The sequence below is a fragment of the Pezoporus occidentalis genome, unplaced genomic scaffold (assembly GCF_034315485.1).
Source record: "Pezoporus occidentalis ecotype Australia unplaced genomic scaffold, CSIRO_AGI_Poc_V1 ctg37, whole genome shotgun sequence".
Lineage (NCBI taxonomy): Eukaryota > Metazoa > Chordata > Aves > Psittaciformes > Psittacidae > Pezoporus > Pezoporus occidentalis.
The window spans coordinates 7,847,368-7,871,837 of record NW_026915691.1 but is presented as its reverse complement, the minus strand read 5'-3'; the positions used below and the strand labels follow the sequence as shown (position 1 = coordinate 7,871,837).

The following is a 24,470-nucleotide window of genomic DNA, read 5'->3' as shown; positions in this document are numbered from 1 at the left end:
CAACATGGCAAATAAAAGTTATTCTTTATCTGTTTACTGACTTTGGAGGACTTAAAGCACAATTGAAGCTGGACTTAATGTGGTTTGACATCAGAAACTTAATAGGACAGCCTGTTTTTAATAGGATGGGTAATCATGCTCCTTTTTTGGATCCATGAGAAAAACGTGTCCTGTGTATGCAACTTCTGGTTTATTGTGCTGAAACAGCATACTCGTGGCAAATGTAAATTCTTGGTAAGGCCTAGAATAGAAGAAAATTTTCATTCCTCTCACAAAAGGCCAGTTAAATCCCTTTGCATGGAAATGAATCGATATTATTAAGTGGAACAACTGGAAACCGCCCAAAATAGAGTTTATTCTTTTTGCCATGACAAATCGTTTATGACATGCTCATGTAGTAATTTTCTAGGGATATTGTGCTTTTATGTGACATTGATTAGTAAAGCTATCTGATTAGTATTGTTATTATCTGATTAATAGTGACCTCACTGTTGCTTGAAATCAGCTGAAAACGCATGACAGAGATATTAACTATAACATGCTCCGGCTACTAATGGAGGTTGTGTTTTGACCATTTACTAGCTCTATGCAAAACTGGCATGCCCCAAAAGCTTTAGTATACCAGCATTGGTACCTACGGTATTTGATTTGAGGGTGCCTTAGTTTTGCTGCAAGCTAAGTATTGCCATTGGCTTTGAATAGTTCTTATAGGTTATCTTTTTTTCTTAATGTGGAAATGTTTTTCTAGTCATGGGTGTGATTTTTTTATTTGGCACTTAGTCAATTTAGGCTTAAGATATAAGTAAAAATTAACATTTGGAGATCATAGCTGAGACCTGAGTCTCATTTTTTCTGGTGTATGTTCCAATCCCAGTTTCTCATATATAGAAATACAGCAAGGTCATGTATGGAAATTGTCAGAGGTGCCTACAGATTATAACTCATTTCTTATAAGAGGCAAGATTTTTCTTTTTTCTTTTGCCTAAATACTTTGCATAAATATTGGGGGAAGAGCTAGCAAAGGAAGATGGATGCCAATGTTTTAATTGTACAGTTGTCCCTTTTCATTGAGATATAACACTTGCAATTTCCTGTTTGCAAACAAAGGTCTAAGTGTTTAAAATAAGTGTCAAACTGATGAATCACTACACAAAATGCTTTAAGCAAGCCTGTGTAGCTACGGTACCACACATAAGTAAAATGCATGGGACGGCACATACCAGATTTATTAACACTTGTATTTGTGTATGTGTTTTCCCCAGGTGTGCAAGTTCTGCTTTCTTCAACACTTCCATGGTCTGTGATGACAACCACTACAAAACCTGTGGTAAGACAGTCCTCAGAATTCTTTTCTATACTGTCCGAATGTGTATATTTTACAGAGCCTCCTCACTTAACTATTTTCATTAATGGCACTTATTTTAGTATCCAGTTATAAATACTTCCAGATACGCATAGAGAGAACTTTTAGTGACTGTGGGCAGAGTCAATACAGAGCTTCTAATGTAAAACAAAGGGAATTAATTGTTAAAAATATTATCTATATTAGAAAATATTTGTATTTCTATAATAGAAAAAAATTAACATTTCAGAAGTGTTTCATTGATCTTTGAAGATACAGGACATCCAAAACGATGTTGTGAACATTTCCTCTTGTTTCCTTTAAAATCAGAAAAAAAATCTCACCCCATAACAAAATTTGTTTTCATCTGTTCAGTAGATGTGTAATGAAAACTGTTAATTTTTCATATGCAGAATACAATTAGCTGCAATCAGCCTACGTGCAATTAGCTGTTGCAGCGTATTTTCTCTTTATTGCTATCTGCAGTGTCAAAGTTCTATTAGTTTTCTTCTTGCTCACAGAGGCTTTCAGGAAACCATAGCAGATAGGACCTGAACTGCTAACAGAAATATTAAATTTTGGCTGTTTATCCTGTCTGTCTGTTTATCTGTGTGTTTTCCTTGTCGCTTGGCTTCTGTAGCCTCCTAGATCATCCTCTTCCACAGCAGTCTGCTATGCTTCAAACTCCCTTTTGGGCTAAAACAATTAACCACCTCCATATAGAATAATTTCTGATGAGTTGTATCTCTCTTGTAGCTCTCTACTAATGCCTATCGTCCCATCATAACAAATCTCACTGAGGAGAGAGGGAACTTCCGCTCCCCTGACACCATGCTGGCCTACCTGGAGAACGTGTCCTTCAGCTTGCCCAACAAATCCTTGTCAGAAAGTACTGCTCTGAGCCTAACAGAGGTAAGTGTTTTTCACATCTATGTGTGGAGCCAGATAACCCTGAAATTTCTCCAGAAGCTGGAATTTCAATTGCAGCTTCAAAAGTTTTTGGCGATTGCAGAAAAAACATGTGAAAAAAGTGGTAGCTATTTTAAGGAGTAGCAGAAGGTTAATTTCAACCAGAGAAAATAGTTCAAATTTCTTGGGGATATTACCTAATGCATTGGGCCTATTTCTACAAGACGCTGTAGTCAGAGTAGTGACAGAAGCAAAAAGGAAGCATACATAAGCTGATAGCAAGCTGTTTCAATCTGGCCCTGGTTACTTGCCCAAGTATAATCTTTTAACGTCTTATCTTTTTGATTCACTTTCTTATCACTTATCTTTCTTATCTTTTTGAGTCACTTTAACCTTAGAAGGTTAAAATTTACTAATTACTGCTGTCTGCCCAACCTTCCATTGGCATTTATGGCTTCTGTAGTAAGCAGAGGCAAGTCACGCCTCTCCTCTGACTTCTCTTTCACCAAGTCATACACTTCTTTTTCTGGACTCGAAGGGTCAGAGGCACGCATCCTGCTCTGCCAGGTCTGGAAGTGAGAAACTGTGGGAGGGTGCCTGTCTGTGCTGGTGGTGTTCCTAGCTTTTGTGAGTCAATAGCTTTATCTTGCACAGGTTTCCAGTCACAGCCAGGACTCCTGTGAAGACATATTTCAGATCTCCCCTGAAACTGGTTCCTGGGAAGATAAGGTCCCAAGCTTAGCTGAGTAATTTTTGTTTAAACTGGTCCACAAAGTGTGTGCATGGGGAAGGTGTTTTCAGCAGTCTGAGCTGAGGACAAGAGGTCAGTTTTCTGCTAAGGTAAAGTAAGCTTTCTGTAAAAGGATGGGCATCTAATTCCATGATTTCAGCAGGCTAGAAACCTATTATTACAATAATCAGCTCTGGCCTCACTGGTGATTGTTCCTTTAAGCCTGTGGTAACACTACGGTGACAAGGATTATTTACTCAGGCAAACAATATAAATAAATTCTTTTGAAAACTACATGGACAGCAATTGATAGTTTGTGTTAAAAGCTTAGCATTTGCAAACTGCAAAGCTTGGATTTCGTGGATCAGTTAGATATGTTGCAAAAACCCTTCTAAAAAGCTCTAATACATTGTTTCCTTTTGCTCTAAATTGAAAATGGAGCATCATCCTGTCACATATCATACCTGTTTCCCACATCATTTCAGTTGCCATTTTGTTGCTCATTCAAGCTATCTGATTCTGCTTTGTGTGCCATGAAAGTGATTTGCAGACAGAAATGTGGGACATGATTATCTTTAGCAAAGCTATTTTGGGAAGTAAAGACAAGAGAGTTCTGATCATACATGCAGACTCTGTCATTTGTCTGACTGATGGTTAGGCTTTGCATTGTCTGCAGCTAATTCCCTGAGAGACACTGAGCCCACATGCTGTTTTCAGTAAAGTTATCTGTTCTGATTGTCATATGCCTCACAGCACGAGAAGATTTAAGTGATATGCAGTAAACTTTCTGATTACTGACACATATTCATTGTGCGTTGCTTCTGATAAATGTCATGTGTTTTCTGTAATAATGATGCTTTGCTCAATAGCTCCCATGCTCCTGCTTTACCCCTTTCCAGTGTCTAACACACCTCTTTTGGAGTAACTCGGGATGCTGTGACATGAAAAGAGATACTGAATGCTCTGGGCAGTCTGGGGTGGGTTCTGGTTTTGGATAACTTCTGTACATGCCAGGTAGAATTCCATACTGAACATTTGAGAGGGGCTGCATGGTTTGTGCTTCCCGGATGTAAGCTCACGTAGTAAAGCTCTAGTACTGCCCTATATATTACAGTAAAATCATGCTCAGAAAACTCTTGCAGCTTTCTTCTCTGTTTCTTAATGGAACTTTTAGATATTTAATTGATGGTTTTAAGGCATTTTAACAGAGAAGTTTAAGCAGGAGATGTGGGTTTTGTTTGAGTTTTTTTGTTTGGTTGGTGGGTTTTGGGTGTGGTTTTTTTTGTGCGCTCTCTCTTCTCCTCCTCCTGTTTGTCTTCAGCAGCGAGACCTCTTGGGACAGGGACTGTATCATGTTGAGCACTTGAACAGTGCCCACTATGACAGATCTGGACCTCTAAACCAATGTTAACATGTAAAAGTTAAGCAGATAATAAATTGTACAAGTGATGTGACCCAGATATATACCAAATGCTGTTGATATATCTACTTCTCTAAGGCTGAAAGAGGTATTGATGTCATATAAATTCAGATAAAATGGGAGAATAATCTCACTTCAGTTTTAGTTCCAGTGTTGTCACCTCGGCTGTAGTTCAGTGATTGCAATTTGGGAGTTTCATACTGGTGTTACTCTGAATAACTAAATTATTACTTTAGAATGTCACTGTACAGAACACAAGAGTGCTGGCAAGTGGAGATGAACCTGTGACTTGAATCAAAATGGGGTTATAATCTTAAACCTAAGAAATTCATAGCAGATACCTGCCTTTGATCTTTACCAGGAGATGTAGTTGATAAATAAAGAATCAAATTAATACAGTTTTATTTATTTTTTAGGCATTTTTAAAAGTCATAGAAGACTTTATGTTATTGCCCAACTGGAGTGATGTACAAGAGGTAAGGCAAGAGTTCAGCTGCATAATTTCACATGGATAGTAATGAAACTGTTTGCCTGCATTATTAATCTTGTTAAGACTTTTTTAGCAGTCTGACTGACTTACTTTCTCACATGTTACTTTCATATTTTCAGTAAAGAACCACAGACAGAACAATTATATCATTTTCTTTTATAACATGGTTTTGAGGGTTAAAATAAGGGAATTTTAACTGCTTCTGTTTCCACATATTTCAGAATAAATGAAACAATTATATATATAATAGAACAGATATTGTTGCTAAAGTGTTTAATAATTCCTTTTTTAGCACTGAACTTAGGTATTTAAAAGTTTATATTTGCTTTATAGATTGATATTTTCAATGCATATGAAATGTGTGGTAGTGCTTGCCTGTGTAGTGAATTGAAGCTTTGAAAGAGATTAAAACTAATATAGGAAAAACTAGCTTGTTTCAGTGTTCTTTCTCTTCTAGTCTGCCTTTTAGAGTGCAGAGAAATAGTTGCAGGAGGATCCCAGGAATTTCCTGAGGGATTTTCTTTTTTTTTCAGTCTTAAGGGAACACAGACTTCAGACCTCTTTTAAACTGAGAGGGAGAGATTAAAATAAATCGATGTCTCACTGAAGCCTAAAATGCTTTAAGACCAAAAGATAGCTAATTGGCTTAACTTTTTAGCCTAAAATTCTTGGGAAGTGGCTTTGTACTTCGGACAATTTATGTGGAAAAGGTTGTAGAGAAAGTCACATTTGATTTTGGATGGTTGAATGATGGCGCACACTGGAATTCAACATGGCACCTTCATATTTTGTGCTATGAACTGCATTTTTTTTTGTTGTAAAGCCTTCTATTTCATTTTCCTACAGACCTTTTACATATTTGGAAGTCTAATTCAAACTATTGACAGTGTGATGGCTCATATGACATGCAATCTGGATGAAAACTCCTTACCTTCAACTCTTGAGGGCACATCATCTGTGGCAGGTAGGATTTAGCAAGAGTGCTTTCTCTGGGCTGTATGGATGTCCTAAATGCTTCTGTGCTTCGTAGCCTGTCCTTTTCCCAACATTAAGGAGGAAATGAAAATGGATAATTTCCTGTTTTGAATACAAAACAGTGTTTCAGTTGTAGAAATATGACTGTGCAGTTAGTCTACAGGTAATCTGCTCTGACTGTTCTTGAACTTCTTTGAGCTTACTGGGGAGGGGTTTAGCACATAAATTCTATGAAATCAATCTAGTAATACTGTACTAATAGGCAGTTAAATGACCTAGAGCTCCTATGCAGCATTCCAAAGCTGCAGATATCTGAATGCTAAAAAAAAAAAATCTTAATTTTGAATGTTTCTGCAAGAGATTGCAAATAGTAGGAATAGTTTTGACCTTTTAGGATAGTTTTATTTTACTGCTGTTTAGTGTCCTAGCACCCTAGTTTCATCAGTGTCTTTGGATGCTACAGGAAGCAAAGGTAATTCATCTGTCCTGGCATTCTGTTCTGACTTGCTGGGACCTGTGTGAGGGGGCAAATAATAAGCACTCACTAGTACTATTAATATATGGTACGTACTTTCTTGAATACTGGCATTCTCAAATGGAGCAGTGGAGGTCTGAAATAATGTCTTCAAATGTCAGTGGAAGAGTGTGTTATCAATCTGCTTTGCTTGCCCTGGTAAGCTTAGCATTTGAGCATGGGTGAAGTGATCCATGGTATATTAACAGTGTGCATACCACCTTCTCTGTCATAAAGGAGCTGGATATAAAAGGCAATTTTATACCTGGGGAATTTACTCTATTTTTCCGAAAATACCTGGAGTTTTAAATTGAGGCCGCTGTACTAGCTATTAGGGAAATCTAGTTAAATAGTCAAGTAGGTTGTAGAGGCTATGTATTTAATCATATTTTTGTTTGGGCTATCACACAGATTACACCTTGATCAAGACTCATCCTCAGATGCTGAATTTGTCCCACTATCGATTTCCATCTCAAGGACAGAGTTATATTTCCATTCCCAGTGAAGCTTTTCATGAAAAAGGTAAAGGGAGGATTTAGAGGGAGGAGCGGAGTCATGCAAACAGAGTATCCATAAATGGTTTTGCTTGAAAGCAGGTTTTTGCATGCTTTATTTTTTTCAAGTTACTAATCAGATTGCTGTTGATCATACTGGCTAGGAAGAAGCAGCAGCTGTCCTGTCATTTGAATGAATGATTGATGTGGTAGAATTTTCATATTACTTGAATTAATCTTGAATAATAGAGCTGGGCCACAGATACTGAAGCTGTTTAATTTTGACATCTTTTTGCAGCAGAGAAGCCATAATTTCAAAAAAACTCCACTTTTTTCATTATCTGAACTGGTTATTTTTCAGAAATTCCAAGGTGTCAGCTCAGGTATTACTTACCCCTTCATGCAAAATCACTCTTAAAATGTTGTATGAGATTAAACTATAAAATGACAGGTTTAACCAACAGCAGCTACAGAAGTAGAATAAAGATGTAAAGTACAGTCAAGGCAAAAAGCAGGACTTGGAAATCCACACCTCAGCTAAAATTTAATACTCAAAATAATCTCAAAAGCAAGATACGGCAGAAATTGGAAGCTTTAGTCAACACCCTAAGATAACAATGTTTGAAGTTAATTATCTGTGTTTTAATCAGGGATTGAAGGAGCCTATTAAAGAAAAGCATCTACTTGCATCCTCAAATCTTTGAAAATCTGATTTATATGCCCTAAATTCCAGCCCATGGAATTTACACTGCAAAGACGTTTCTGCAGTTTCGTCTGTTGAAGGGAAGTTGGTCCTTGTTCAGAAAGTGCAAAGTTAGCTGCAAATAAGCTGCAGTGAGAAATACTTTAATAATTACTGAACTGTCTGCCTGATTTGTGGTGGCAGCCTTGTTTCTTAGCACTGGCAGGGGGCTCTAGCTGGAGACTTCACTGTAGGTGCTTTGAGGCTGCAATAACTATAATGGCAAACCAACTTGTAATGTCAAAAATAGCATGTGAGAGGACTTTTTTTTCCTTTCCCACTTAAAGTTTCCTTCAGAACATAATTGTTCTTGGTACCCTGAAATGAGCTAGCCCATTAAATTTTAACTCTTTTTTCTCAGCTAAAGCTCACTGTGAGTACTTCACCCCTCAGGCCAAACTTCTGCACTGTCTGATGATCTAATGTAAAAATTTATTATTTCACTTTAAATAGTTGACACTATAAACACTTGGAACCCAGCAATAGGGATAGTAAAAGACATCTGTGTGGCTGACACTTAAAAAATACATGTCTGTCTCTTCACTCAGATGCTGGAGAACCCATAAATACTTGGAATGCAGGCAGCAAATAGATGACCAAAGTGGAAACTAGTCACCCATGTTTGAGTTTCATAAACTGCCAGTTAATGTAGGTGGTTGCAAAGTAGCTTTGAGATTGCTTTAGCTACCATTGAGACATACTCTGGTATGTCATGCGACCCTTTCTAGTGCTGTGTGGGAATTAATAATTGACACTGATTAACAACTTACTTTTGAAGTATAGTTGCACAGGGCAGGCATCCTTCTGTTGTGCTTTTGATGTCTCCTGTGCTGTACTGTAAGATATTAATACTTTTTCATTTGAAAGAATCATCAGAAATCTGCTAAAGGAAAGACATGAAAATCTATAGGAGTCAAGGTTCTTAACATGGAGTTTCAGGTCTAGGAGAGAATTCTCTTGCTTAAACGGTTGCTCTGAGGAATAACCCCTGTTCCTTTTTCACAGCTTGGATTACCATTGTTGGCCTGCTTTACCACAATATGCATTATTTCTTTCATAATATCAACCCTATGGATACCAAGTAAGTACCTCAGACCTCTCATGCTGTAACAGCTTATTTCCTTACTGATATACCTTTATAACAGTCATATTATCAACTATAAATAAATTATGAGCCATAAGCCTGATTCTGCAATACTGAGGACATCTAGTCATTAACTAGAGAGAGATTAAAGCTTACATTAGATATTTTGTTTTATGTTGTAATAAAATAGATTCACATAGTGACACATGTTTGTCTTTCTCTGTCTTCTCCATTTGTCAGATCTGGTATTAGAATTTCATAATTTTAATCTGTCTCATAAAAGGAAATTACATCTTTTCTCCTGACACATGTAAAGATAAAGTACTTAAATGAAACGGGCAAGAAAACATAACAGCCCTTTTTAGATAAAATCTGAACACTAATCCTAGAAACCTGTAAGGTAATTTTATAACAAGAGGCCAGGCAATGCTTTAAAGACCTCTTGTTTTAGATGCTGCATCAATGAAATCGTTAGCATATAAGATAAATGCAAAGCTGTATACTTCTCAGCAATGGAGTTTCCCAGGGAATTTTGCAAGGCCATTCATGTAAATCATTACACTTTCAAGTTAGTATGACTTTGTTTTTATTTGATCTTCACTGGGGTGTGTATATTAGTTTACACTTTCTCTCAGTCTTTTCCAGTCTCTGACTTTTTCTGTTGTTTTTATGACAGTAGAAGGAAAGATGCAGCATCTCAGCTGTCAGGGATTGCCTTCCTGTCTTTACATTTACTTAACATTGAGTCCTTCTATATATACTTAAACTTTTCAGTTTAAGTTTGCAGTACCAAATTCTGCACTCAGATGAACAAATTCAGTTCACATGCTGGTTACTGGGTTTCTGATACTGATGTGTCAGAACTAAGAACTGGTGCTTGGGTTTGTGCTGAACAAGTTCTGTTTTATTTTACCTTGCTGAGGAACTGAGTGAAGTTATTTTAATGTTTGACATGACTACCTTATTTTTTCTGAGAGGAAAATAAGAAACCATTGCAAAGTGGTGGCAGATGTAAATAATGTGGTTTTTAATGCGATTTGCAAACTGATTATTCCCAGTGGTGTGCTATGTTTGAAAACGCATGCTGATGGTTAATTTGCCTTGGCTCATATTTCTCATAGTAAATACCATTTGTTCACATAATCAAAAGGTAGATGACGGTGACCATTTTAATTCTGCAGTTTGTTACTAATAATGTAAAAAATTTTATCCTCCTTAGTTACTCTTAAATGTGCAAAAATACCAAAGTCGTAAGTTTAAGCTGAAAGCAGAAATAAAAGGGTCCTTATGTACTGCAAAATTACTTTAGCCTAGAAAAAAAACCATTACCTGGAAGATTAGTTTATCTGTTTGTGTCGTGACCTGACTTACTCTCTAATGAGCCGTATTGGACCTAATCAATTTATCAAAGTAAAGCTGTGAAATATTTCTAAATATATTCCTGTGTGTATGTTTATATGCTTTATATATGAGTTTATCTGTCTTAAACGCTAATATGTGTGTTTAATTAGACAGCATGAAACCCCTTCAAGTTTCCTTCTCACTTTGGTTGGTTTTGTTAGTGTTTTCTTACATCCCTTACTTCATAGAATTCTTCCTAATTATCAAAGGCACTTTCAGCAAGGCTTATAAGTCTTTGCCAAAGAGGAGTAGAATGAAAGAGTACTTACAACTTCAAGTGCTCTAATGTCTAAAGATGTTCCCTATACTTTTTTGGTGTTGTTTCTAGTCCTGTAGCATCTTGTGGTGCCAGATCTTGCTGGAAATTCATTGACTTGAAAGGAAAAAGGAGGTTCTGTGTTAGTGGTGGTGTGGGTGAACTAGAAAAATGTGGTTGTTATACTTCCTTAATATATTTGTTTCTTCCCAAGGATTGTTGAAGCTACTGCCTATAAAGGTTATATGATCTCAGCAGCGAGTTACCTTATCTCTGTCAAAGTGGAACCTCTACCCAAGCTGTCCCACAGTCTGTCAGGATCTCCTCTTATTACCATCCAGCTCACCCACAAATTGGTAAGGCAAATGGTTCCATATTTTTAGTTGCAATTCAGATGGCATTTGTGGCTGCAGTGTTATGTTTTTCCAACCATTGCACTTCAGTGGCTTCAGTTTCCATCGCTGCACAAGGCTGATCGGTGCACACGTTGAAAAAGGTGAAGTGACAGGTGTAGCTTTAGGCCTTTCTATATGTATCATTCTGTGAATGTTTGTGCAGGCTACAGTAGGATGGTATAAATTACTGCTTTCTCATTAGAGCTTCCAAAACCAAGAATTCATTTATGGCTTTTGCTTTCGGTCTTAATCCAGATATTGCTGAGGTGTTTTTGATTGTTTTCATGAATAAACCCAGAGAAAGTTCTCCTCCAAGGGCAGACACAAGTATGATGGGCAGAGCATCCCCTGGGATAGGAGTGGAGCAGTTCTATTGTGAACTACCCTTTCTAGAGAGCAGAGCATTCTCAACCTAAGAAATGAGACAAGAAACACAAGAATCTGGAAAAAAAAATGGAGACAAATTTTATTGAAACTGACCAATTTTGATAAGACATTTCAATTTCACCAAATCAGCATATTCCAGTAAAAAACTGGAAAACTAGCTGATTTTGATTTGCTCTTGAAGAAGAAGGCATTTCTTTGTCTTGACAGAGGAATGGTGAGTAGTTGTGTGCAGCTCTCAGGTGCTGGCATGGGGCATGCAGCATCTGTGACCTACTTACAGCATTGAATGGAAATGGAAAAGAAAGATTTCAATTCTAAAATGTCTCATAGAAAACATCTCTCCTGTGTTCTTCTGAATATTTATTATACTTTTCTCTCAGTGGCTGTTCTCAAGCCAGTTTATCTTCTTCCTGTTAAGCTTCTGATAAAGATGGAGTAGGCAACAGAAAACAAATACACGAAAAAACCCAAAGGCATAGAAATGAAAGGTGTTGTTTTGCTGACAGTTTCACAAACTAAGGACTCTTGTGAATGTCCCCAGTGGACTCTTAGAGGCGGGCACTTGGAAGGAAAGATTATTTTGTGTAGATCATTTATAAAATGTACTTTGCTTTATTTATTCAGGTACCTCCTCATGCTTTAGTATGATTACTTACTGGTAGGCTGTTAAGCAAACCTGTGTTGTGGTTTTTTTGTGTGTGTTTGTTTTTTTAATGCATGTTGGCTTTCGCTGTGAAGATCACTGAGGTCTTGGTGTACAGGCAGAAATTTTGTATCTATCAGCTGCCTCATACTCTTTTAACGGTAGAATCCGTGAGAATGTGGTATGAACATGTCTAATGTATTTTGTTTATGATAGATACAGATTGACTGGTAGTTTCAGACTCTACCTACAGCAGTATGTGCTTTATATTGTGCATTAGAGGGGTGGCTGATTTCTCTTACAGAGCTCTTAACGCTATTTGTCAATGTGTTGATGGGCAGCCATCCATTATCTGCTGTGCTATTTATACAGCTACTTCCATTTTGAGGAATGTTCAGGTCTTATCATGTTAACCCCTGTTCAGGTGTGACTTGGCTTTGGTCAGTGGTGGTTTTTTTGCATGTCTGTGTGGTTTTTAAATTGTATTTTATGTTTTGAAATCATTGTGGGAAATGGGGAAACTTACACCATTGTGTTAACAGCACTGGAAAAGTAGCTTAGTGCTGTCTGAAATCAGTCCATAAATACATTTGTATTTGAAGTTCTGAGAGTTTTAACTATAAGGGGGAAGTATTTCTAAATGTAGTGAGCATGATCTTAAAATTTGTTCAATAAACTGTATGGAGATAACAGCTGGGCTAGATTTTGCTCTTAGGCATACAACCCCGAAAGGAGATGGATAAAGCACAGAAGGTAACCCCTCTGAAAGGCCAGAGGACTTGTCATTTCCTTACTCCCTCTGGTACTAATCTGCTACTGGCTTTTATATCTTATTAATTGGCAACGTCCTGTTACTTGGATGAGAAAGCACGATTGTTGATTGCTCATGAAATTAAAGTAGACTTTAAAATGTAAAAGAAATTCAGGGTTCAAGATCACTGTGTTAAAGCATGTACTCTAAAATGAAGAGTAAGTCAACCTATTTATCTAAGATTATGATCGCATGTAAAGACTAAAGCAAGAGCATAAAATCTGGTTTAGAAACCTGTTTCATCCATTAAAATATTGCTTGTTTGGTTATGCTAATGAGAGAAACAGTTGAAGTGGATACTGATCTCATTCTTATAGATTGTTCCACGTAATGTTCTCAGAGGAAAGTGTAGCAAGAAAAAGTAAAAAATAACAAGTCCAAACAAATGGCTTTCCTCTATTAAAATTTAAATTTGCGTCTGACTTTACTCAGTTGATTTGATAAAGTTATAGCTACTCTGATGGCATCTACTGGATTTTACAAGTATGAAAATGCGAGGAGTGAAAGGAGAATAATGTGGTTTCTTATAGTGGTTGTAGTGATGCGTGGCCCAGCTTAATAACATCTTAATCCTTTTTTTTTTTTCTAGTGTGCATAGGAAAAATGCCAGTCATTAAGTAACAGAAAACAAAAGGGTGTAAAATAAAACATGTCTATTTTAGGAAACAGTCACAAAGAGAATGTCTGTGAACTGAGTATCACCTCTTAAATCACAACTTCACAGAGCATTTATCATTCCACAGCCTGACTTACTGTTAGTTAAATCTCCCCTTAAGCAAGGATACTCTGGGGTTCTCTGAAATGGTCTGCATTTTTTATATAGCTTTCGGGTGCTTGAGGTGATTAAATTCCTCTTTCTGTATGAAACATGAAGCAATACAAACCAATATTAATACCTAATCAATTAGGGAAGACTGCAGGGAGTATTTATAAATGGCTTGTTAATGCTTCCTTTTGCAGGAATTGCCATGGGGCAGTGGGAAGAGTACACAGAAGAGAAGGGTGCCCAGCCTGTGGGACAGGCTGGAGGTCAAACTGGAGCTGGGAATTCTCCTCATGGTTAATATATACACTGTTGCTTTCATGGGTACAGGCACTAGGGAGAGCAGGCACTCCCCTCCATTGGAGGGGATGTAAAAAGAGGACGGTAGTAATTACAGCCATTAGGCTTTGATGTTCAGGCTTGAAGCTGAGTTCTCGTGGGACTAATTCTTTCTACTGACAGAAGAGGCAGAAAATCTTCTAGTCAAGCTTCTATTAGTGGAAAATGGCTTACTGACTTAAAATAGGAATTATTGTGTATCAAGATGAAAAAGGCATCCGATTTTTTTTCGCAGGATAAATTCATTACTTATTTAATTCTTATAAAGATTCCCTGTGGGTAGGACAGACATGTACATTTTGCTGCTTACAGTGTTATTTTTGTTTTAATTGTTACTATTCTAAAATTTTACTGTGCCACAATACCTGAAACTGGTCTTTCTGTTACTCTTTTTTCTTATGAAAATATTAACAGCTTTAGATGGATTGTTTTGCAAGAAGACTACATCAAGGATTTAAAATAATGTTTTTACATAAGAACATTAAGTGATTGTTTTCTTCTTTCTGCCATTCTGAGGAATGCTTATCTGCTCTCTCTGTCCACAGTGTCCACTATTGTAACACAGTGACAAACCTGGGGATGAAAAGCAATTCTCATTTTCTTTCTCTGTAGATACAAGATAGCTTTCCTTGTGATATTATGGGATCATTGAGGGCCCTTTTGCTTGAGACTTTTTACATATTGAAGAATTACATTCATAGATCTTCTTAGTGACTGTCACTTCCTTCCTGCTGCTTAGAGTACGAGATAAAGACGAGAGAGAACCCGTAGTACTTTGACACTATAGACTCAGATCTCTTGTTGTCACTCTGTTAAGCTCTTCTATTAATAATTGTATTTAAAATACGATTAAATATTTTATACTGTTGGTTCAAAGTTAGTCACACTACAGTAAACCTTTACCTGTGCCAAGAATGGGAAGCTTGTTCTGTGTGTGTACAAATTATTTTCTTTCTATACCTTGCCTGAAAAACTATGTCAAAGGCTGTGATGCCAGAAAGTTATGTTCTTGACAGCTAGTATTTCCTGTAATTGCAGCATATTCTATGTGAACACACATTTTCCTCTGAACTTACCTGCTCCTCAGTATACCTTCTGGTTGGGTCAGGTTGTAGTGTGTGGTAGTCTGTGTTGTTCTATAGACTGGAACACTCTCAGCCCATCAAGGAGGATCAAAATGAAAGCAAGGTATATATTAAGATGATCAACCATACTAAGTGTTGCTCACATTTAGCCAATGGTATTACAGCTGAAAATGTGACTTCTGCATGAGTGTAAAGGTGTCAAGTTACATTAAAGACATATTTCTTGAATTATTTCTTCACAATAGGTTGTAATATTCATTGTAATATAAGCATTTATCGGCAAAAAATTGTGTGAACTAAGCCTTCTAATAGACAAAAGTTGATACAATAAGTTACAACAGTCAGTTGTTACTCAGGAACATTTTGGTAGAAGACGCATTTTTTTGTCTGATTTTTAAATTGATGATGCTCTGCTCTTCACCAACTCTAGCTGATTTCTGTTATCTTTGTTGCCAAAGACAGTAGTTCATCCAACACCTTCAGTGTGTGTGGGATGATAAGACTGATGATAGTTTGCAGCTGAAGAAAGCTTAATCTCAACCCTTCCAGATGTTTTGGTATGAAGCAACAGTACATTTTGTAAAATGATTATCCTCAAAAAAATTGTTTCTCGCAAGAGGTTTTTCGTAGCAGGAGCAGCTAGAGAAGAACTAACATTTCACTTATATGAGCCAAGAAATTCCAGCACAGGCAGAAATTTAGAGAAGATGAATGTCAAAGCTGAAATACAAACGCAACATACTCTGGCAAGTGTCAGAAGAGGCAACAGAGGGAGAAATGGTGTAGCCACTGACTGTTACATGCTGTGGGAGGGCCTTGCATGAAGAGTAGATGCAGACTGGAAATTCTTAATGTAGCTGGTTTCCCCAAATACAGTTAAGGCAAGTGCCACTGGAAAGACTTGTTTGATTTGGAGTGGGGGGGGGGGAAGCCCTTTGCTAAGTTACTACTGTAGCATTGTTCCATCTCATTCCTTTGCTCCATGTGGTTCATTTTAACAAACGTAGCACTTGGGGAGTTGTCTGCTTGACCATTAAGTCTTATCTTTCCTCCCATATTATTACACTGAATCATTCAAACAGCTGCTGCTTTCCTCATTTTTTTTGACCAACTAATCTCTTGATCATTTCTCTGCTTTTGCTCTTTTACTTTCTGCAATGGATGCTGCCCAGCAGAACCCCACAATGACTTGCTCACTAGAGTGCTTAGTCAGTGAAGCTTTATCAGCTTTTCCCGTTAATCCCATTTCATATTCTGTTACATGACTTTCTTAAATCTCCAGAACCAGGAGTCATGTAAGAGCGTCATTATTCATTATTGTAAGTGCAGCCTGCGTGTCTGGGAGGTGCTCTCTTGGGTACTACTTTGGAGATGGTAAAGTGCATGGAAGAGACAGAACTCGTCTCCTCGTAACTGTTCTCTCATGATGAAAAAGTGCTGGTAGTCCTCTTGCAGCTTCAGGAGACAGAGACAAGGTTAAGGAACATTTTCATTAAGCTTTTGATAAGGTTGTGGAGCTCCAGCCTCTAAAAGGTACCTGAACATCATCGTACTCTCTTATCTTTTGCCTGGCCAGCAGTGTGCTGTACCCCAAGCTTTGTTTAGTATTATTACTGATAGGAAATTAAAATGGGAGTATGACCAGTTCCTGTTTCAACACAAATATTAGTGCTACCATGAGAGAGACAAATCAATATGCAGGCAATTTATTTTTATGGCAAGTTAAGTGTTGACTAATTTATATATCGATTGAGGAAAACCAATGACTTTTGCCCTCATCTGCAGAACAAAGGTATAATTTTTCACTGGATGGACTTTGCCAGTGAAATTTAAATAAAATATTATGAAAACTGTGACTCTTAGAGTGTACCACAATTAAACAAAAAAAATAAATAAAAATCCAGATCTTCATAATTTAGAAAGCAAAGCAAAGTTCAGTACTTTGTTATACAAGTTAAATCTTTGCTATAAGGAATACAGGAAATCCATTGAGTTCAAATGAGAGATAAACAAAGTTGCAGCTAATTTTTTTGTTCGTGGACAACCTTAAAATACAAGTAGTCATTACAATGATATACAGCATCTCTAACAATAAAGCAGTAGTTCTGTATTGTTAATGTTATTAGCAGAAACATTGCAGGACTTATTTTCTCATAGGAATCCATTCTGAAAACCTAGAAAAGCACAGGAACAAAAAAATATAGATTTTTTTTTTTTTATTAAGCACATTGAAGATTGCCTGCTATAAAAACCAGGATTGCACTGTAATAAGCTCAAATTCATAGATGGTTTCATTTCCATGTCAGAACAAACTTAAGCCTTTGGAGGCTCAATACTTCCCTGTGTATCAGTCATTTGTCATGAAACAAGTCCTCAATATTTCTTTGTAAATGAGTTATTTGCCTTTGAGGTGGATATTACAACAGGAGTGAGGCCATCATGAAGTTATTGGATGATTTTGGAAGTATGCAAGTGAAGTTTTCTTTCAGTTTGAATTTAGTTGCTGACTTTTATTTTTTGGATATGTGGGTAACTTTATATGCCAGCTTCCACTTAGTCTATCTATAAAATTACCTCTTGCCTAGAGAAAATAACCACTGGTGACTGGAACAGAGTTATCAATCTACAGCAAAAAGCATCTGCTTTTCCTCTTACAAATTTCTGCTTGCAAGGGACAGTGCATCAGCAGTTGGAGGTCAGTCAATACCAAGCAATAAAGTTTGAAAAATCTTGCTGACTTAAACCCCAAACTGAATCCCACAGTCATCCTATTTAACAGAACTGCAGCATCTTGTGCTGCTTCACACTCTGCCTGTGATTGAACATTCGTCACAGGAGGAGAAGGGAAAATTAGAGGGTTTATATTTGATGTGATCAAATCTGGCCCGGTGATGTAGAGTTCTGTTGCAGATGTGAACACAATTTTTAAATTTGATTTTATTCCTCTTGTTTAAGCTCCTCATCAGTGACTGCATCCTCAAAGCATCCTTGCATGTGGTAGTGGCTTATAGCAAGAGTTGTGCTACATTTAAGGAACTCTCAGGGTTTCTGCTATAAAACAGATTTCTTTGTACAGTGTTAATACAGAGATATACGTATTTAAATGTATGAAAAAAGTTACTGGAAAGCCAACATTCAGATGTTACTCGCTTTTATGTTTAAAATCATAAACAGAAATGTAAGAATAACGTACCACCAGTCTCTAATCCCCCACTGTGAACATGGATCCTGTAAAATCTCTCTTGATGAGGTCAAGCTGTTTTGAAGTGGCAGAAATAAACTGCAGCATTTAAAATGGCAAGAAGCTGGATTTAGAACCAAAATGCCCGAATTATTTCTGACCCTATTTAAAAAATATACATATAATTTTGCCGATTGAGAACTTGAAATTCACTACAGTCAGTTGGAGGGAGCGTGTTTTCAAACCTGTTTTTGTGAAGAGATACATTAAATATAAAGGGTAAAATTCAAATTTAGTTACAACCGGTGGTAGAACTGCTGACTTCCATGGGGCCAAGCTTTCAGTCCTCACGCAAATGGTGATCTAATTGGCACAACTCCATTCTTCATTATTCATAACAATTTAGAGAGAAATAGAATCAATTCCACAGAGTAAAAATGCAGGGTTTTTTTGATAGTTTGTCTGTCGATTATGCTGGCAGCCAGTGGTTTTTAGTGAATAGAAATCTAATGCTAATGCATTGCTGTCTCCCCATTAGTAACATCTTAAATAACCTTATAGAAGCAAAAGAAGGAAGGACTTGGCAGATATTCAGGACCCATTGACTGAACTCTAGAGAGGTTTAACTCTGTCTTCCAGACAAGGAAGACTAGCTTCCAGGCAAGTTGTTGTGGTGTTTAAGAAAGATGTTGTTGTCTGTTTCCCTTGATTTGTAATTTTGATCCATCACATTACAGCTGAGTTACGTTGTCTGGATTTATAATGGAAGTCTTACACACAGTGGTAAGCTTTAAGATCTAGATTTTCCTACACTAATTTTCTTACTGTATTTTCACATATGGCAAGAATTAAAATAGACAAGACCCATGTCCCTAAGTGATGAGAATTGCTCTTAAGGCAGTTTTCTGTCTCTAATATCTTATGTGTATCTCATAAAGGCAGAGTTTCCACAATACCACTTGTTGTACAGTTAAGTGGGACAGTGTTATGAGGAATACAGCTCTGTGTACAAATATCTTCTGAAAATGTAAAGTTCTGTCAGCACTTACATTTAAGTAGTTAACAAGTAGAAAGCTCACTACAAAATTTCTCGCTAGGTATTTCAGCTGAGGTGCCATCTACAACTATATTTTAATCTGCTTTTTTTTTGTATTGCTTTTAGTCGTAAGGGATCTGAGTAACCTGTTGTACATTCTCTTTTAGATAGTTTGGTGTAACAGTTGCTGGTTTGGTTTTTTTTTTTTTTGTACCAGTGGCAAGTTCAAAATGTTAGGGCTAAGTGTTGAGGGAACTGAGCTACTTTCATTAATTCTGTGTGGTTTGAACTTGCTCATGCTCTTTGCCTTTTAGATTGTGGGTTCACATTTCTCACTTGCCAGTCCAAGACATTATCACATGCTTGTATTCCAAGTTCCTAGATTTCTGGCATTTCTGCCCATGTCTGTGAAACCTCTTAAGCTTGTGGGAATAATTTATATGGCATGAATGACCAATATTTAAATGCATATAAACAAATGATGCTTTACTCAGAAACTGGTAAATATACTAGATCTATTTTTGTGCTCCTGATTTAGACACTGCTGCCTTGGAAACATACGTCAAAATGTACTAAAAATGATAAGTTAATGAAAGGCTAACTGTTGTGAAGATGGGACATGTTTTTAAATGAATACATCCTTTTTCACATACTGTGGTTTAGAAAAGTGCTGTGGAAAAGCTCTAGGGTATTTGTTTTATCTCATGAATCAGTTCTGGGTTTTTTGGAGAGGGGCTGTCCAAATGAGTACAAGATCTAGAAGGATATATGGATGGTAATAGGAAAATTCAGATGTACTTGTCAAGCTTTTTGACCATGAAGCTCCTCTGTGTTGGCTGTCAGTTAAGGGGGATCTGACTAGGAATTTTTGAAAGTTGCATATTGGCATGTTGCACACATTAGACGTGAATAATGAATGCAAGGGAGTTCAGTATGGTTTTGTGGAACTAAAAAAGCTTACTTTGGGATAATGTGGATTGAAAAGTTGTCTTCAGGTTTGCTGTTCTGGTGATAATGTAGTGGACTGTTTCCAAATGAATTAATTTATAGTAAGGAAGAGGAGGATTTGAAAACTTAAGTCTACTTAATGCAAATTGATTTTTTTGTTTGTGTTTTTTTTTGTACATTTAAGTAGTAATAATTCCTATAGCAAAATGCTGTGAATATTGGTTTGTACCACTGAATGGGAAAACTACAGTATGGTCCACATTCAGAGTGGAGTTCTCACAGCCCTAACAGCAAAGTGGGGAAGACTGAAGGGGAGGTACCAGTTACACAGCCTAAGGGAGGCAAAGACTTGCTCTGCTGCTGTTGGTGAGCGGCATTAGTACAGAAATAATTCTGCCCTTTCTAATACACTCCTGAGCTTTTGCATTTAACCATCAATGACAAAACAGGGCACCTGTTAGGCAGTGGTGAGTGTGAGCTGCCTTTGAATTTCCACAGTGGCATTTCTTCTAAAGCAAACCCACAGCCACCTGATACTGCATTGTGGCTGTGACCATGCTTATTACAAGGCAGCTCTATGCTAAGTATAGGCTGCATTACAGTAATAGCACCAGTCTTAAACAATGCTTGTAGTCAGTTCACACAATGTAAATAAAAACTTTGGCTTAGAAGAGAATGCTAATTTTAGCTTAGTAATGGCAGAGGAGTCATACTTCAGAGAAACCTGTGGATGGTAATTTCTGGGTTTGCTCATTTCCCTCCCCACTGCTTGTTACACCAGGCATTTGAGCTTGACTCCCTCTGCTTTGCAGTAGAGCTGGTAGATAATGATATTAACAGCTAGTAATAGAAGCTCGGAGTTGTGTTTTTTCATTAACAGGAAATGTGCAGATGATAAGAAGGGATTTTCCCTTTTTTAGGTGTTTGGTTTGTGTTTGGGGATTTTTTTTGTTAAAATATAGCACACACACACACACACACACACACACACACACACACATTCCCCCCCCACCCCAAAACCCTTCCGGTAGAGTCCTTCCCAACTCTGCAGTGACTTGCAGTGTGTGCCAGTAATCTTGATCTGTTCTAGCTATCATGCTATTATTTAATGACTAACATATGTTTTGAAGGGGAAAGTGCACTGTAGATGAAGGCAGGGTTTATGTGATAACGCTTTTAAGTATGACAACCAGAGCATCACAATTTAGCAAAGAGAGTAAAGCAACATGTTTTACAGGCATTAGTCATGTGATTTCAATCAAGCACATTGTCATATACTTTGCTGAAGTTGAGTATTATATAGTGCTAAACAAGAAAAGATAGATGATGTAAAAATCATAGACAAATCCCATGAACAAATAAAATGAAATAGAAATTTAATTTGCAGTATATTAAAATTGAATGAATTTAAAGTTCTATTTTAGAATATTAACCTCTTAGAAAATGAGGGGGAAAAGAAAAATTAGAAAGGAGAATGCAAGGATTTTTTTTGAAGTTTTTTTTTTTCTCTTTTGAGAATTATTTTCCTCAGTATTGGACTTTGATGTTTCTCTTATTTGTTGTTCAAAAGGAGATGCTTTATGTATAAAACTAATGCAGGAGGCCACAGAATGTTCTTTTTTATAAAGGTAAGCTTGGAAATATTTGTGAGGATAAGTGTAGAAAGTCATGTCTCAGAGCCACAGAAATTTTTAGTAAAATAAGTGTTGGTTGATTTCAGAGAAATAAGTTGCAGTATTAGTTCAAATAAACACTCAAGTTTCATTAGAAGTCGGTGCGAAAAGCCTCTGTAAGATCTGGTACTTTTGCAGTGAGCCAATGTAGAGTGGACACTTTCATAGTCTCTCTGTGGATGTAAGATAGAGAACGCATAAACTGAACACTCAAGGAGTTTTTTAATTAATAAAGTCACGAGGGAAAAAATATCCTGTGGCACATAAGACTGGTCATGTTAAACTGTGTGTGAATTATGCTGCTCTTTGGCAACAATTTTATAATAGACTTTTTATTAGCCTAAAGACGTTTTAAATAATGTCAATAGTGGTAATTGCAGAGCACTGCTGTCTGGATTTTTCATTCCTTGTTTCTGTCTGCTGTGATAATTGATATCAAATATGTCTTGCAACAGAATAAATCTGGAGAAAGCACCAGACACACCAGGGACTTTGGTTTTCCTGAGAAATGTTTATAATTATTCGTTTAAGCTGCTGAAATCTTACTGGTTCCCACTTGCTATTGGTGATGACAATTCTATCCTCAGTAAGTTGTGGAATCTCAGATTTGGGAGAAAGCTGCTTTTTTTGGTGGGTTTTTCCTGCTTCAACCTAAAAATAAATTTTATTGATTTTTTTCATCTGGCAGACAAATGATAATTTTTTTAGGAGTACTGCTTAGGCTGTCAGAACTGGATCCATTTGTCTTTGTCAAGAAAGCCTTTCACTGTAATGTGATTAATTATGCATTCCAACTAATTAAAAGGCTAAAAGAGTATTGAATTTTTATTCTAATCTCTGATTTCTCAGTTTAATATCTGTGTAATGGTTGTGTTGTAACTAATGCAAAATTTTCCCCCTAGTCAGTGTTGAAGGCCTGATTTCCATTGATTTCAATATATAAAACTGTTGTGATGATCTCTTTTCTAGTCCAACAGTCTTGTTTGTTCTTGCTCAAGCTGCAGAGAAAACATGGCTATAGAAACTGGCTAAACATTTAGTTGGGTGCAGGTTCTTGTATGGAGTCCATCAGCAGGAGTTCACAGAAGTTAATAAAACAGTGCCAGTTTGTACTAACTGAGGGCACCTCCTCCAGGAAAGACATTCTCAGACCCTGCCACAGAGGATTCCAGAGCCTTCTGTAACAGCCATTGTACTTTCAGAACCTGCTCAAATTTGCAAAAACAGGACTACTGCAAACCTGTTGAACACTAGCAGTAAAAGCATTCCAGACCATTGTTTCAGGCTGGCATATAAAAACTTTGATACTTAAAACTAACTCTTAAACCAAAGTTGTTTGATGAATGGCAGAACACACTTAGAGAGGAGCTCAGTGTTCCCTTTCTTGGTCCTGTGAATGCAGTGTTGAGTCCTCCTAAACTGACACCAAGGAACTATGACAGCTTCATGCATTTCTGCTTTGCAAAGCAGTTGGGCTCTGTGTAAATTCCTTCAAGGAACAGAAATATTTACACTGAAAATCTGCCAAGAGTTAGACAAAGTGTTAGTGAGGGTGAGAGAGGTGTGGGCAAAGGAGGAAAACCATCCAGGGAATAATTTAATATAGCAAGAGAAAATAGAGCACAAACAGCATTTCTGTTTCAGAGAAGCATTACTTTGCTCTTGGGAACAGTTACCCACTGTGAGGGAAATAGGCATGAATTCAGCCTCCTCTGCAGGACTGAGTTCTCTTGCAAATAGCTGAGTGCTGTCAGCTCATTCACTTCAGAGCTTTCCATGTGATAAGGTGAGGTTAACTTTTAATCTTTTGGGTCAAAGCTTTTACTAAGTGAGCTTGAGCTAGATACTGAAGGCCCATTTATTACTGCATTCATAGCCAGACTGGTAGGAGCAGTGAAGGTGTGTACCCATACACAGATGTGAGGATGCTTCTCAATGCGGCCACCTGCTTTGCACGTGCAGGTTTCTGTTTCGAGTTGGAGCCAGTGTGCACAGCTGCAACACCAAGCACAGGTCTCTGGCACTGAAATTCCTGCCCTTAAATCACAACTAGGCATATGTAATTTTTCTAGCAGGGATTTTTCTGCCTTATTTTCTTTTGTTGATTTCTCTTTAGCATTAATGGGAATGACCAGTTGGGAGGGGTGAAATAGATTGTTATTCAGTATACAGGTCTCACACAATCCTTTGAGGGCTGGTAATGGAGGAAGCAATGGAGGGAAGCATGGAGGGAACAAGCTCCTTATAAATGTGTTATTAAGCCTGGTAATTTTTTTTTAAGAAATATATAACTTCACATGTATCTAACTACCTTGGAGTATGTGATGTCACTTTAAATCATGAATTTCTTGGCTGACCACATAAACCTCAAACCCAAGTATACCCCGTGAACCTCAAACCTGATGGAATGATAGATATACTTGCAGTAGAATTTGTAGAAAGAATTGTAGAGACTTAGTGCTTTTTTGTAGTAAAGTCTGTACCCAAAGGAAGGAAAGCACGAGTTGACTATGTAGTGTATTTTGTTTTGTTGTATATTTCCTTTTTTCTAACTGTTGATTAGCTTTTTACTTCCCTCAACTCGGCTATTTTGTATACCCTAGAACTAGATTTACATATTTTAACTCATTCGCTGTCTGTCTCTTGAGCAAAGTTAGACCTAGTAAGTATTAGATAGGAGAACGGTATCCTTACACTTAAGGAAAAAAAAAATAGTTTGCTTCCTGCAACTGTCACTGGGCCAGCAGAAAATAAGTGTACTGGCAAGAGTATTCAGCAGAGCAGCAACTTCTAAGTGGTTACTGAAGAGTGTTCCTGGAAGGCAGACTCCAAAAAGCCAAATTTTGAACTGT

The 24,470-nt window shown here is 37.2% G+C and overlaps 1 protein-coding gene across 3 annotated transcripts in view; it reads left to right on the top strand.

The window, feature by feature from the left end:
* Positions 1-24,470, top strand: part of ADGRD1 (adhesion G protein-coupled receptor D1) — a 142,139-nt gene that overhangs the window by 16,405 nt on the left and 101,264 nt on the right. For all 3 annotated transcript variants that reach the window (XM_062631585.1, XM_062631586.1, XM_062631583.1), the window contains 7 exons: positions 1,263-1,327; positions 2,099-2,254; positions 4,818-4,877; positions 5,738-5,855; positions 6,792-6,902; positions 8,622-8,697; positions 10,572-10,713. In XM_062631585.1, the coding sequence (XP_062487569.1) occupies positions 1,263-1,327; positions 2,099-2,254; positions 4,818-4,877; positions 5,738-5,855; positions 6,792-6,902; positions 8,622-8,697; positions 10,572-10,713 (728 nt within the window). The remainder of the gene's footprint in view (positions 1-1,262; positions 1,328-2,098; positions 2,255-4,817; positions 4,878-5,737; positions 5,856-6,791; positions 6,903-8,621; positions 8,698-10,571; positions 10,714-24,470) is intronic.